The sequence below is a fragment of the Pleurodeles waltl genome, chromosome 4_2 (genome assembly GCF_031143425.1).
Source record: "Pleurodeles waltl isolate 20211129_DDA chromosome 4_2, aPleWal1.hap1.20221129, whole genome shotgun sequence".
In the NCBI taxonomy this organism is placed as follows: Eukaryota; Metazoa; Chordata; class Amphibia; order Caudata; family Salamandridae; genus Pleurodeles; species Pleurodeles waltl.
This window is the reverse complement of record NC_090443.1, coordinates 795698037-795714234: the sequence shown is the minus strand read 5'-3', so window position 1 is coordinate 795714234 and position 16198 is coordinate 795698037. Positions and strand designations below refer to the sequence as shown.

At 46.2% G+C, this 16198-nt stretch overlaps 1 protein-coding gene across 1 annotated transcript in view; it reads right to left on the bottom strand.

Annotated features, from left to right (window-relative positions):
- Nucleotides 1–12205, bottom strand: part of LRRC40 (leucine rich repeat containing 40) — a 333058-nt gene extending 320853 nt beyond the window's left edge. The window contains exon 1 of the mRNA XM_069232449.1: nucleotides 11837–12205. Within this exon, the coding sequence (XP_069088550.1) occupies nucleotides 11837–11987 (151 nt within the window). The 5' untranslated portion in view covers nucleotides 11988–12205. The remainder of the gene's footprint in view (nucleotides 1–11836) is intronic.
- Nucleotides 12206–16198: the final 3993 nt, after the last annotated feature.

Below are 16198 nucleotides of genomic sequence, written 5' to 3'. Positions count from 1 at the left end.
CGGAGCCCCAGGGGGAGCCATACCTGTACAACGACGACCAGATGAGGGGGTCCTCGCCCATCTCCGGCCCCCTGGGGGCCCTGGAGTAGGATGTGTGGGGACGAGCGATCGTGCCGCCGGTGGTGTTGCAGCCCGTGACAGAAGCGGCAGAACTGGGCGGCTCGGAGCCGTGAAAAATCCAGGATGGCGGCTGCCATCTTAAAATCAAGATAGTCGCCATTTGAAAGCGTGCGAAGGCGCTTCTCCTACCTGGCACTGAGGTGAGGGGCCCTGGGGCTATCTGGAGCAAACAGTCGGCTCTGGGAGGCTGCGTGGGGCCATGGAGCGATCGGAGCCCCAGGGGGAGCCATACCTGCACAGCGATGTCCTGATGAGGGGGTCCTCCCCCATCTCTGGCCCCCTGGGGGCCCCAGTGTGGCCCCCCTTGCTGTAAGGGCCTTGCCTGCTGATTTGTGCTAACAGGAGACGGTGGGGGGGCTCCCCTCTCTCCTTCGATACCCCTCTGGCGATAGGGATGGAACTTGGACAGAGTTGACCGCAAGCTCTGTCGGAGCTGCACGGCAGTGGGTGTGGGGCGCAGATACCCCGAAACGGAGAAGAAGCCCGGGGACCGGTTTGTGGGCCCTCCTATTGGCTCAAAAGGGAGTGACTCGTCAGGAGGAGAGGGATAAATTCCTCTGCAACTCATCTTGATCTATTGCACGAATGGGTCCGAGTGAACAGAGGCAAGGTCACCCACGGTGAGCATGCTGAATGGCGCACAAGATGGGCAAAACGGGCCGGAAAAGGGGCACTGAACTTAGGAATGGGCCCTCCCTGAGAGCGATGACCGATCAGGGAGATGCCATGAACCCCACCCCCGAAGAAAGGCGAGGGGATCCTACCCTTCAGGATGTGCTGCTGGCCATCACAGCTTCCCGGGTAGCACTAGAGGGAAAAATTGAGGCATTGGCCACTGACCTTACGGTGCTCAGAGACGACCACTGCTGTCTGGCTGAAAAAGTGACTGCTACGGACAAGCAGTTGGAGGACCTGCTACCTGAAATTAAAGACAATACCAAGATGACACAACAAATGGAAAAACAGATTTGAGAGTTAAAACTGCGAGCAGAAGACGCGGAAAAGAGATCACGATGAAATAATATCCGAGTGATTGGACTACCCGAACAAACTGAAAAATCCAACCTGGTGGAGTTTCTTGAACGCTGGCTGAGGGAAGATGTGGCTGAGGATGGTTTGTCTCTCTTCTTTGCAATTGAAAGAGCGCACAGGGTCCCAGCTCGCCCCCCCTTCCAGGGGCTCCCCCGAGACCCATAATAGCCAAACTACTCCACTACAGAGATAGAGACTATCTGCTCAGCCAAAGCAGGAAAAGAGGAGACAGCACGCTGGACAACCATGTGATCCGTATCTTCCCAGACTTCTCCAAAGAAGTACAGAAGCAAAGAGCCTCCTTCAGGGATGCCAAACAAAAACTCAGCAAAATGGGAATCCAATATGGAATGATGTTCCCTGCAAAAATGAGAGTGGTGACCAAAACTGGCATACAATTCTTCAGTACGACAGAAGAGACCTGGGAATGGATCGACATGCAGCCACCGGAGGAGGGGGTACACAGATCTGAGATCTCCCGCCTGGAACGAAAGAGGAAAAGCAGACACAGTAAAGCCGGCAGAATGAGTAGCCCATCTCCTATGGAAATGCTGAAAGAGAGACAAAAAGCGATGGAGGCTGCTGCTTCCCAGAGTGGCTCAGACCCTGGCTCCTATAAACAGACTCAAGAAGAATTAGAACAATCAGAAACGGAACAAGAATCAGAACTTTCACACTCGTCAGACAAGATCGGCCCTGACGTGACGCCGGGCACTTCAGACTGTATCATCTGATAGAGCCCCTCCCGGACCCACCTACAGGGAAAAATCGGGTTATGGGATGGAGAACTGCCATGACTACCACGACCATAGCGGCCTGCACCGAGACCACCACCTAGCCCTGCGACAAGAGATCTGCTGAGCTTGCAGGAGAATAGGGACTACAAAATCCCTGTGTACTACTCTCCCATGAGGCAGGGAGACGATGTTACAGTATACCTTTTGTTCGATCTAAGAGCACCCCCTACTCTGATAGACTGGTTAAACTTCTTTTAGTTTGGACGAGAGACGTTCCTACTTTTGTCCCAGGGATGTGGAGTTGGGTTGTTACCTGTTGGGTTTCAGTTACGGGGATAGATGAGCCTCTAAAAGAATTCACTAGGAAAATGGAGCTGACATGTGAGACTACTAAAATGGGTGGAGTGTGTGCTTGCATAGTCAAAGTGGTACCTAACCAAGAAGGGGGGGGAGGGATCCCGAAATGGTAATGCTAAACTCCTATAAGTGCCTCACATGGAACATAAGGGGCATGCACTCGATGGTTAAAAGATACAAGACTGTTTCGTATTTACAGCGAAGGGGAATTCAGATAGCAATGCTCCAAGAAACACACTTGACACAGGCAGAAGGAAAAGCGCTTCAAAAGCGATGGAGAGGCCAGGCATATTACAGCTCATATTCCGCTTACGCGAGGGGTACCCTAATTTGGATTCGGGCCGGGGTCCCCTTTCAGATGTTGGATAACCTCATAGACCCAGAGGGCCGATTTGTGGTGGTTCGGGCAGGTTGGAGGGCAGAGAACTGGCGTTGCTTAATGTGTATGCACCCAACTTGGACCAGGGAGAGTTTTTCACACGCATATCTGGATTATTGGCTCCATATTTGCAAACCTCAGTAGTGCTGGGGGGAGACTTCAACTATGTGGGAGACCCCGCTATAGACAGATCACACCAGCCACTGAATGATTCTCCCCTAGCGAGAGTGGCTCGGCAGTTCTCGACCTGGCAAAAGAACTGGGGGCTGATTGATGCCTGCCACAGATTACACCCAGACGAAAGAGACTACTCTTTCTTTTCGCATTAACACGAGTTGCATGTTAGATTGGATGCATTCTTCTGCACGCCAGATGTCTACCCCCAGGTACACAATGCAGAATATCTAACCCGCACACTTTCTGACCACAACCCCCTTTTGTTGTCATTGAGGTGGGGGTCCCCTCTCCCCCACATCCCCACTTGGAGGCTCAAACCCGAAATTCTGGAGGACTCGCTCTTCCGTGAAGAGTTGCAGCAACAGATCACTCCGTTTTTTGAGGATAACGAAGCATCCGCTATTAACCCCTTGAGTGAATGGGATGCCCTTAAGGCGGTGATAAGAGGGAGGTGTATAGCAGGGGAGGTGGGGCTGCGTAGGGCTCTCCTGGGGGACACAGAACGGGCTAAGGACAAGCTGTGGGAGGCTGAGAGAAACAGACCCGGGAACCCACACCTAGAGAACTCTATACTGGAGCTTAGAGTAGAAGTGGCAGATTGTACAGAACGCCTCCGGTGCTTTGATTATAGAAATTACCTCACTTGTGTACATGGAGAGAGAGAGAGACAAAGCGGGCCGACTACTTGCATGGGTCGTTTCACAATCCCACAGGTCCCCAGTCATATTGGACTTAACCACTGAGCAGGGGGTTCACATATACGGGCAAGAACAAATCAACTCACATTTCACAACTTTCTATGAATGCCTATATAAGAGTTGACTTAATCACGTCAGGGAAGCTACAGAGGGTTACCTAACCGTGCTGCAACTAAGTTCACTTTCACCTGGGGTCCTGGAGCAATTGGAAGGGTCCATCACACAGACAGAAATCAGAGAGGTCCTAAAAAGCCTGGCTAGAGGGAAAACCTCGGGGACAGACGGACTCCCCATTGAATTTTACGCCACTTATGTAGACATACTCTCGCCAAGATTGGAAAGCCTATACAAAACTGCCAAAAAGCAGGGCGAATTACCGGCAACGGCCCAGGAAGCGGTCATAATCCCTCTCCTCAAACCCGGTAAAAACCCAACGGAAGTGGGGGCCTATAGACCATTGTCCATGTTAAACCTTGACTACAAAATCTTCAGTAAGATTTTAGCTACCAGACTTCTCCCACTTATGACCACATTAATACACCCAGACCAGGCTGGTTTCCTTCCTGGGCGAAACACCGCTGGCAACATTCGTAGACTGCTAGCAATCATGAGAGACCAGTCATCCATGGGCACGCCCAATGGAGTCCTTGCGGTAGACATTGAAAAAGCTTTTGACAGCTTAGACTGGGAGTTCCTCTATACTGTGATGGCCCGGCTTAAACTAGGGCCGGAATACATCTCCTGGGTGAAACTCTTGTATACCAAGCCCACTGCCAGAGTGCGCACGGGGCAGACAATATCCAGAAGCTACATGGTTGAGCGGGGTCCCAGGGAGGGTTGCCCTTTGTCTCCGCTTTTATTTGCCTTGCCAATGGAAACTTTAGCCGCCGCAGATAGAGCAGGAGAGGGTGGTCGGGGAATTTTGGCAGGAGGCGAGAGACATCGAATAGCCCTTACGCTGACGACCTCTTAATATTCCTGGAAGATGTCCAGAGAGATTTACCCCGAGCGCAACAAATGTTGCCCCGGTTTGAGGGATACTTGGGTCTGAAGGTGAACTGGGACAAAACCGGGTTGTTCCCACTGGGGGGGCCCCGGCACCCCCGCCGAACCTAGACCTGGTCAGATGGGTCCTGAAAGGTCTTCCCTAACTGGGAGTAAAAATTTACCATGATCCCCAAGACATCCTAGAGGGCAACATTGGTGGCTCCATACGGTCTATAAAGTCCTGTATGTCCTTTTGGCAGACCTTGCCATTATCAGTGGCTGGGAGATTAGCAATCCTCAAAATGATTGTGCTCCCACGACTACTATATCACTTCACAGTGTTACCAATTTGGATTTCTAGAGCCATCTTTAAAGAATTAGAAACAATAGTTGTATCATTCATATTGGGCGAAGGACGGAGGAGAGTAGGCCGAGTTAAACTTCAAAGACAATCCACAGACGGTGGACTAGCAGTCCCCGATTTCAAAACCTACTATTTGGCAGCTGAACTCCAATGGTTATCACAATGGATATCGAGCAGAGTAGAAACAGGAACGAGTGTGAAGGCGTTCACCCCGCCGGGGCCCAGACTGTTCGAGGTTTTATTAAGAACCTCAGGGGATGGGAAACAAAACCCTCCTGAATTAAAAATCCTGACTCAGTGTTGGAAGACTTTTCTGCGTAAAATTAAAGTAGGGACCCCCTATTCTCCAGAACTACCCCTATTATCTTTACGGGCCTTACCGCACTGGGGTACTTGGAATGAACTCAAGACCTGGGTGGAGGCCGGGATCCTTACAGTGGGTGCAATATTCAAGGATGGAGCATTGATGTTCTTTGAGGCCCTCAGGGCAGAATTTGGACTACCGTGGGGGCACTTTTTAGTACATGGGGCACTAGCGGCCAGTATTCGTAGGCATTGGCGGGGAGAGGAAGAGAACCTCCAATACAGGCTGCATGCTCTTATCTGACTTCCGCAACTGGCAAACATAAAGTAGTCTCAACCCTTTACAGTCTGATGCGAGCAGACAGAACTGTCCCCCTGACCCTCCTTAAACAAACTTGGGAGAAAGATCTGAACCAGGATATCTCTGAAGAGGAATGGGGGCGGATCCTGAAGGGTCTCCCTAAAACAACACGAAAAGCCAGATTCAAACTCATACATTTTTATGTGCTCCACCAGGCATACCTGACACCCGCATGCATCAACAAATACTTTGGGAAGGTGAGCGAGTGCTGCCCGCGATGTGGCTCGTTGGGGGCAGAATTCAAACACATGTTCTGGGACTGTCCCCAGCTAGAACCATTCTGGACGGAGGTGTGCCAAACACTGACGCGGCTCATAGAAAGAGAGATCCCCGGTACTATGGGTCAAAGCCTTTTAAACTGGTTTCCGCATTCCGCTAAAAATAAAGTCTCCGACAGATTTCAGGACTTGGCCTTTTCCTTGGCTAGGCGAGAGATTGCGACGTCTTGGAAAAACCCAAGGGGACCTAGAACATCCCAATGGAAAAGTGAGTTGTCCAAGTGGGCAGGTAGCAAGGGGAATATTCTCCATCGAGAGGCCAAGAGAGGAATCAGATCCCCAGAAGTTGCACAGGGCTGGGAGATGCTACTTGAAACTCTTAAGGCCGAAACCCAGACTTGATCATCCTCCTAATGGTCTCACGGGCCAAGAGGCCTGAGCGACGCAGGAAATTATGGCTGTGGGTGACTTTACCTAGGGCACGAAATATGGGATTGATAGAGTAGAATAAGAAATAGTGCACTACTCCTAGCTTTAGGCACCTAACATCAGACTGTCAAGACACGTGCAGCTCCGCTAAAAGATTTACAACACGACACAGGGCTCACCAGGGGAGGGGAAAAGGGGCGGGACACGGGGGAGGTTAATGTTTAGTACTAATTTAGGAATTACTGTGTATGACCATTTAGGTTGGATATTCTGCAGCTGAAGTACAATTGATCTGCTATTTGTAATTTTGTGAGAGGTTTTGAATAATAATTGTCTATTGTCTGATTGGAAATGAAAATTTAAAATCACAATAAAATATGGTTTAAAAAAATGAGGAGAAGGGGACTAATAAGAAGAGTTGGTGCTGAAATAGGTCTGGAACAAACATAGGGCCACCACCATCATCTAGGATAATCAAATGAGCTTTCTCTTGAAGCTTGAGACTGTCTTGTCATCAATATATCCACTATCCATAACAACATATATTTCATCCAAATCTTGGTCTAAAGCATTATTTTTTGTCTCCAATGACCTCTATGTTAAAGGATGAAGATTGGGACCTTAGATCGTCATCAGAGTACAGATTTGAACTGCCACAACCAAATCTATCCTCCATACTGACAGATTCATGAGAGAATGCCAAATGCTTTGCTTTTTGACTTTTCTTTCCAGATTGACTCCATACTATTGTACCAAATATTAAACCCACAGACACTGGGTCTGGATGTTGGTGGCTACATCAAGCCATCTGCTACAAACAGACTGGATCAAGGTATCAGATTGCCTTGACGACTTAAGTGTCTATGTGCTTCTAGGTATGAAAACGGGGCTTTCTGAATAGAGTTGGAAACGGAGCATCCAAAAGTCATATACATTTCTTTTAAACATTTCATCTATTTCAGCACCTGGACAATGAGATTAAGCATACAAATAAAAGGTGACAGGAGGAATGCTTGCAGTAAGTCAAATTACTGGCAATCGCCCACCATAGCATTTCAACTCATCGTTCTTTTGTTAAGCATGCCAATTCAGATTAGACCCAGCCATGTGCAAATGAATCCTGGTTATGCTCCAAAGGGAATAGTCCAGGACGAACTGCCAAGCAAGACCCTCTCTGAATCAGAACAAAAGCAGACCAAGACAGGTTTCACCCTGATTGAGGCTCGAGTAGGTTGTAGCTTGCTTGGATTCAGTGGTGTTTGAGATTTCCCGCATGAGGCACTGACCTCTTCACTAATCTACAAATCTCTACAACTACAACACACATGTCATACCCACATACTACGTGAAGCCTCTCTCCCCAAATTCAACCCTCTGGAGGCTAAACTCCTCATGGGCACGATGGGCAGGGGACGATTCTCACAGATTTACTGTACCCTAATCATCACTGCCCCTGTCACACTGGACCACCTTAGGGCATGCTGGAAAGGATGGCTGAGGTCCCTAGTTGATGAAGAATGGCAGGACACTACGGTGGCGGCTCGAGTCACAAAGCATTCCTCCAGACTGCCTGATCCAGACCTACTATCTCTACTGTGCCTATCTCACCCCAACCAGACTACATCAAGGCGGCCTTCTTCCTGATCCTACCTGCCATCGCTGCTCAAGTGCTCCTGCCACTTTTACCACATGTTATGGCTGTGCCCAGTGATTCAAAGATACTAGACCACAGTGGTGAAAGAACTGGCAGATATGCTGGGCTGGGAAGTGCAACTCTCTCCTTTGATGCTGCTGTTTGGGGTCCTAGAGGACTCTGGGGGTTTGAGAGCAGACCGGGCATTCCTAGGCACAGCTATCATGGTGACTAAGCGTGACATAGCAGCCTGATGGAAAAACCCTGCTCCCCCTGCGCTATCACAGGGGCAGGGGAGGGGAGTCGGTTTGTGTGCACAACAATAAAGACCCATGTATGAGGCCAGGGGATGTCCCTCGAAAGACGAACACATTTGGGGGAAATGGCTGGGTCAAGTGGAAAAAGCCTCAGAGCTCACTGTGTCTTATGATCATATCTCCTATCTAGGTACTCGCCAGAGGCATTTTCTCTTTTAGGGCTGAGGGGATGCACCCGCTCAAACACCTACACATTCATTAAAAAAAAAAATGTAAAGATTGATTTATTTAGTGATACGATTGTTATCTTTAAACAATATTGATGCATTTAATTCTGGGCTGTCTGTCCCAGGCTGCCTTCCCTGCCTCGCTTTGAAGTACGAGACGGAAGCCAGGTAGTACATCAACTTTCTACACTGCGACGACGACGCAGGGCTGACTGCTCTAAAGCCCTTCATTTCCATTGTGGTCTATTGTAGTATCCACTATATACGCTTTTAGCGTCATGATTTTAGGCGTCTGAGTCTTCATCCCTGCATGAGGGCAGGCATCTGCCATTCACTGGCATAGATCCCACCCTTTCCTCACAAAGCAGGGGTGAACGCAAGCACGTCTGGCTTAGTGTCTTATCCTCGGTAATGGTAAGTGTTGTACTGCTAATCTTGTGTTATTTTTGTTGTACTCAGACCCCTTGTCATGCTAACCTCCCCCGTGTGACACCACGGCCCTGGCTGCAGATCACTGTCTCCTTTAGAAGTGGAGCTGCTGTATTTGATCCTCATGAAATTGTTCCAAACGGCGAGCATGGTTCTTGCTCCCTTGCGAAATGGATCCAAATATCCGAGTCAAGCTCAAGGTGAAAAATACTTGCCTACCGTAAAGGCAGTTATCTGCTGTACAGCGTTAAAACTGGCCCTATCTTCATGCCCTTAACATTAATGCCAAAAAACATGGATTGATATGCAAACAATGAATGTTAAAATGTGTGTCAGCCATTTACTTCCTCTTATTTCACGTTTTACTCAATGTTGCATTCCCCAATTAAGCCAGCTGTTTCATCATGCTGTGTTTCTGTGAATTATATTACTCTTGCATAGTACATACTTTGACTCATGCCAGGTGTTTGTGAGGAGCTTTGATTGAGAGCGCTGTTGCTGAGGCTGAAGACAAAGCAAAGTGCCTGACAGTGGGTTGGTCTCTCTGCAAAGCACACAGAACAATGGTCATGTATTCCAGTTGCAGTTTAAATTCAGTGTAAATGTGTGTGAAGGGGTGCGTAGAGGTCAAAATATTTAGAAGGCAAAAGCAAAATGAAATAACGTGGTTAAATATGAATGAGTGCAGTGTATGTTTGGGGTGGTAAAATGAGGGAGATGTGAGGAAGTGCATTCAGGGCAGAGGGAAAAGAGGGTGCTGAAGAGGAAAGAGAGGAGGTTGGACATATGCAGATGGATGAGATGTGAAGAGAAAAAGGGTATACATATCCAACGTAAAGCATGCATAACTAAAGGCCATACTCCTGCCATAGGCCTCAATAATATTTAATTCACAGTCTCACAATTTCAGAATTGAAACATTTCCAATGTTCCTTATTTATAACTAATCATTGTTGTTAAGCATTTATCTTAAACAGTTACCATCCATTGACAAAGCCAATAGTACTAACAGGTTTTTGGCGTTTGTCAGTCATTGTGTTATATTTCTGGATGCAATAACATCTGAGAGAGAAACCAAAATACAAGCCGAGCGGCACACTATGGGAATCACATAAATTTATTTTACATGATCCCTTTTAGAGACACTCCATTTTTTTCATCCCACTTTAAAGATCTATCTGCACATATTTCTGTATGATTGATTGCAGCCAGCAGCTGTGGGAGCTTCCTGATGCCTCGCTAGAACATTTTCTTCCAAAACCGATGCTGCATGCAGTGCAAGAAACTGGGCAAGCACACACTTTAAAGGCCCTGAAGCTGTCGCGCTGTAAAATTTGCACGTTAATGTAACTGTTGAACATATTGATACAGTAAGATATTGGGCAGTTTTTATAATGTGTTTAGTATTTCGAGACTATGTGCTCCCACTGCTTTATAAGCCTTGCTTTCTCACTACATTAATTTGCTTTTAAATGCATCATTTGTCAATCTTTTTCCATTTTTTTCTTAGGAGGACGGCTCACCTTGGACTCCACGTTTGTCCAGTAAGCTTGCTCGCTTCACTCGCTACATAAAAGTCATACCCAACTTTTATGCCCCACCAATTTCAAATGTCACCAGCCGCCACTAGTATTCACCCTGTGGAACTTTGTACATCTGTCCTGATGTCTATCTTATATGTACCCTCTTGTGTCACCTGTTTTAGTTTTACTGTGCTAAAACTCAATAAAAAGTGTATTTAAAAAAATGGCCCCCATGAGAATAATTTTAGCAATTAAAAATTGCTTATTTAAAAAAAGGTTGTTGTCTTTTTCTTTTTTTAATAAAAGGTAAATATGGGTTTTGAACCAAATCCTCTTGAGCCAAAGTCTTAAACACCCCTTGAGGCGAAACCAGCCCCTTAAAGATTGTTCCAGCAAAATAAACAAATATCCAGAAACTCAACCCAATAATCAGTTTATTGCAGTAAAACTCCACGCTTTCAAAGGAATAGATCAAATGACTATCGCTAGCAAAAAGGCGACCAAGTGCCTGTCAATAATATTAAAGTAAATAAGCAACACAACATTGGTGTCCGCAAAACAAACCGGACGTATGCTGAAAGCATGTAGGCCAAAATAATTAGACTAAGATGAATGGGGTGTTAAAAGTCAAAACGGGCTGCTTAACCTAGAAACAGAATGAAAGGCGAGCAACTGACATGCTCACAGCACGCCTAGGCCAAACATTATTTGTTCTAATAAACATGACATGGAAAACAAGAAGCAGTGTGGGCACCAGGGGATATACGTGAATGCAAAAGTACTTGTCTTGAGTAGCGACAAAATACGAAACAATTTGTATGGGGCTAATGGACTTTAAACAGTGAGCTATAATGGCCCTGGTATAGTAAGAAGCACTCCAGATGCACTTGCATAGGGAGAACCACCACGTTACTTCTGCATATTTGTTATCAGCCTATGATCCTTAACCGGACCAAGTGTGCAAAATTATGAAAGATCTCAACGGCACAGACTTCGTTCAGGCATTTTGTGTTCCTTTATTCAGACATTCTGTGTTCCTTTATTTCCAATATTTCTGCTACACTGGTTCTGCAGTTTTATCATTGCTGGCCATAACATTTTAGTGAAAATACCCACCACGAAATCACCTCCAATATACTGAATTAATAGGCAGTATGTATTTTTCTGCAGTTGCACGAAGTATCAGTCGCGGATTTTCCTGTTAACTGTCTCTTTTCCAATGTACATCTAGAGTTTTTACTTTTTTTATGAGAACAAAGAAGTATTTCCTAGTGTGAGTGAATAATGTGGAGTACTGTGAAGAACCTAAAGCACCAGATCTCCAGTTTCAAAATGTAATAATGCATTTGGGATGGATGCATGGGGTGGGCCGGGTATCGTTTGGTAAACAAGCGAGAAACATTGACTGGCATCTCAGTGTAAGTGCATCTTTGACACGCATCCTTCTTTCTCAACTGCCGCACCTTACAATGAGTAGCATTTACCTGTGGCAGATGTGATCTGCACTGACCCTTACTTTTTCTCCAACATCTCTGCCTGCTTGGCTTGGTAGACTGTGGTCATTTAACCAGTGTATGGAGTGGGTGGTAAGGTAAGGACCCTTACCTTGGCTCAGGCCTCGTGCAGACAGGTTTAACTGTCCGCTTTTTCTGGCTCCTTTTATCAGTCCCTGGGGAACTGCAGGCTCCTCGTCCGTCTCGGTCCTAAAGCCAGCCTTAGGATCTGCCAAACGTCCTCTACCCCGAAATCGGGACATGGCGGGTAAGTAAAAGAGGTGCCGCTAAATTCCGTGCAGCTGCCGTTCGCGGGTAGAGAAACTTCACGCCGGTGCCGGGTTACTTGTCAACTACCTCACGGTACGCCGGAGGAGCAGCAAAATACAATGCTGAGACCTTTTAAGGTGCTAAGAAATGTGGAGCTTGAAGCTGGAAGTTTTGTTACGATACTGAAGCTAAGGGTTTCAATTTGACAAGTGTAGGTGAAAGAAAGGAAGGGCTACACAATGCTTCAAAACTACGACCCAATTCAAGATGGCCGCAGCGTATCGCGCGCTTGAAAGGTAAGGTTGCTATTAGAAGGATTCATGCAGGCGTCCTTGGCAACGACGCTCCATCACGTTACACGTCGCTGGAGAGTGAGTCAGACTCGTGGACTCTGCGAGCAATATTGGATGGACAATTCTGATGTTGGTACAAATGGACTGAGCACTGGAGGCCCTCGGTCTTTCGAACACGTGCAGTACCGAAGCTGAGTTGCATACAACTAGATTGTATGTCCATTCAAAAGTTTACCAAACAGGTTGACGACAGCTGTGTGCCTGTCTAGAGATTAGTTAGGCTTCGACGAATCTGTTCCAAATAACATTGGCTTATTAAGTTATTGCAGTTCAAGGCTGCCACGTTTCCAGATTGCTTATGCGTGATTTCGGTGTACTTTTGAGTGACACTAACTTGCCAAATGTGTGACACTTTGACACGTGTAAAACCTCACAATGAAGCAGACAATAAGACATACATATCAGAACTTACACCCTTTTGAGCAGTGAGAAGCTGTAAACATATATTGAAACAGTGGGAAAACTCTTGAAATAGAAGGTTTGTAAGGCAACAGGTGCATAGTCAGTTCTTTAACTGCAGGATGACATCTCTTGCACTATGTAATTTTTTTTTAGGTAGTCTTTTTAAAAAAAAATTATTAGCATGATTAACTAAAACCAACGCCACTTCAGCGCATTGCATCTGTGAGCTATAATACACACAAATACATATGCATTAATGTGATTAAAACAGGCTATACAAACTGGCCGAGTGGGTTTTGCCCCACCTAGTTTTTTTAAAACTTAAAACAAACAGAAAATTGAGGACGGATCCTCCTTAAAACTTCAAACCAACAGAAAGATGAGGACGAGTCTTTGATTCTGATCTTAGTTTTACAATGACAATACAGCATTGACTATCATCCCAAGTCTGGTGGTGCTTGGTTATACCTCGTGCTGGAAATAGGACAATGAAGCCACTATCAATCCTGGCTTTGCCCAGACCTTTCAGGTATCGGTTCAGCCATATTTGACAGGGATTTGCAGGCCTGCACCATAAACTTTGTCCCCCGGCAGGCAAAAGGAATCGAAGAGCCGCTTAGCCAGCTGATAACAGCTGGTCTGCAAGAGCGTTTGCCAAGGGCCGTGAAGGTGTGTTTTAAAAATATTTTCCTTTGCTCCAACAGTGCTGGACATACACAGAAAAGATGCAAAAGGGACTCTTGTTTGTACCCACAAAGACGACATGCTTCTGACCTGAATTGCTGTTTCCAGGAGGGAACCATATCTTTGGTGGCAATCGACCCAAAGCGCAAAAGCATAAATTGTTGTTTCAGCGTTTGCCTAAAAAAAGCTGATAAATAATCCTGGGGTCTGAGAGTTTTGTATGAAGATAGTACCACCCAGGCATGTCATCTTTTGGCAAGTGTGTTCCTGTCAGTAATGAGTGACAGTGACCAGGTTGCAGCGTTGACCATCCGGTAGAACCCCCTTTTACTCAAGCTCATATCCCAAACAGTGTCCAGGCCCAGGTCCTTTATTGAGTTGTTTAGATGGTTTCCCCATGAGCTGATAATATTACGGTGCTGTTGTTCCTTAATTTCAAGATAGCATAGGTTACTTATTGATCCTGTTTCTGCGGCTCGCAGTCGTCAGCAGAGTTTTATATATGCATTCTTGCTCTGGAATATATGTTTTTTTAACCCAAATTCTAGATGAACCTGAGTTGGTGAAGCTGATTTAGGGATCTGGAACATGGCTTTGTAGGCCTTTGTTTGAATTTGATTAAAAACTGCTGTTTCTTTGCCCAGCATTATCTAAGCCCCATAAGTGACTGTTGGCATTAACTATGCTGTCATAATGAAGAGCAGATGATTATATGATGGACAGCTCAGTTTTTGTTTTAGTGTCTTAAATCCATATGTCAGGGCGTGTGCTTTTGCTTGAGCAGCAACCAGCTGGGGTTTGAAGGACAGATTTTTATCTACTAGGAAGCCTAGATATTTGTAGGCGGCAACGACCTCCACCTGAGTTCCATTGATGAACCATGAGCCAGCTTTACGTTTCTAATCCATCAGTCTGACCACTTTGGTTTTGTACAGGTTCAGTTCTAAACCTTGTTTGGTGATGTAAACAGTAAGAGCATTAATACTACACTGCAGGCGTGTATGACTTTGACTAAGTTTGACTAAGAAGCACAATGTCATCTGCATACTGTAACCATGCAACTGTATCCTGATCCAGGACCGGCAGATGGTTTGATATCGAGGAGAGAGCCTCGGCAAGATCAGCTAGGTATAAATTAAAGAGCATGGGGGTTAAAACGCATCCCTGCTTTAGACTGTTTAAAGTATGAATACTGTTGGTGAAATGGCTGCCTGCTCCGATCTTAACTTGCGCCAGGTGCCAGATGATGTGTATAGTTCCATCATCGCGGTCAGCAGGCAGCTGGGTAGACCCCAGCTTTTCAATTTTTCCCACAAACGGGCTCTCGGGACCCGATCAAACGCTGACTTAAGTTAGATGAAACAGGCAAATAGCCAACTTTTCTTGTATCTGGACTTAAAACCTAGTAAAGCCAGGGCAGTCAGGGTTGGTTGAGGTTCCCATGCCAGCTCTGAAGCCAGTTTGGCTTTGTGGTAAAAGGTGTCCCTCTTGAATCCAACCCGATAGTTGTGACAGCAGACATGATGCATAAAGCTTAGCTTCAACGTCAATCAGGGCTATTAGTCTGTAGTTCGTTGGAGATGCAGGATTGCCCGCTTTGTAGATAGGGTGGAATATGCTGAATTTCCAGGCATCTGGAAGGGTCTTGGAGCCATGGAGGTAATTGAAAAGGAGCGCCAGATAGTAGGCCCAGTATGGTACATCACCTTTAAACAGGGCATTGGGAATACCATTCTGTCCTGCAGCTCCTGCCATTTTTAGCTTCTTTATGATGCCAATTAGCTGTTCGATATCGATGTCCTTGATGACTTGGTCAGGGTCTGCCTTTGTCTTGACTTTAAAGCCGAAATCAGATGGCCTTGAAATGCTCCAGATAGTTGGTGAAAGGTCCCTGATACCTCCATATGTGCTGGGGATGAGTATAGTGCCAAAATGTGGGCTTCCCAAGAGGCAGCATCTATGTCTGCATTGGAATGCTGTTGTTTCCCATGTACCAGCCCGTTCACCAATTGCCAGAATTAACTATTGTTCTTCATTTTGTTGGACTGCAGAGCTCAGACTGGATGATGTATTGGGAAGTTTATATAGTAGTGAATCACATAAGTGCTTCCAAGCCTTCACCCGGGCACCTGGGCACAAAATGGTCCCGTCCTGATTTTTTAATTCATTTTTAAGCTCTTCAAGTGTACAATGACAATGTATTGCTTCCATCACTTTCTCAATGCCTTGCCCTTGCCATTTTAACTTCTTTATGTTATCTGTCCTCGGAGCGGCAATGATGATGTTTGAAGTTGGTAATCGCTTACATGCCCGTCTTAGCAGTGTGTCTTGAGGAAAGTGCTCACTTTCTGGGCGTGCAAGTATTTTGTAGATAGCGACGAGTGACAGGGCTCCATCATTTATTAGCGTAAAGTAAATTGTTGATTTCAGAGCTCCGTTTGAAAAGGTTACCGGTGGAGAAAGAGCTCCCCCTGAGTGCGTCTTCAAGCGATGTAGTCCCAGTTTTTCAAGGCAATTATTTAGATATGGGCCATAATGTTTTTTCCCCTGTCTTGGGTCGCTTTTGCTCAGGTCCACATTGAAGTCACTGAGCACAATATGAGTGGCCTCCTTATACTGCCTCATCAATATAATAAGTATTTTGAACAGTTTCCAAATTTTCACTGTTTAACTCTTTGTTTGGGTGAATGTAAACATTGGTTAACAGTAGTGAGTTCGTAGTCCCAGATGGCTCTTGGGAGTCCAACTTTATTGCCAGCAGCCAG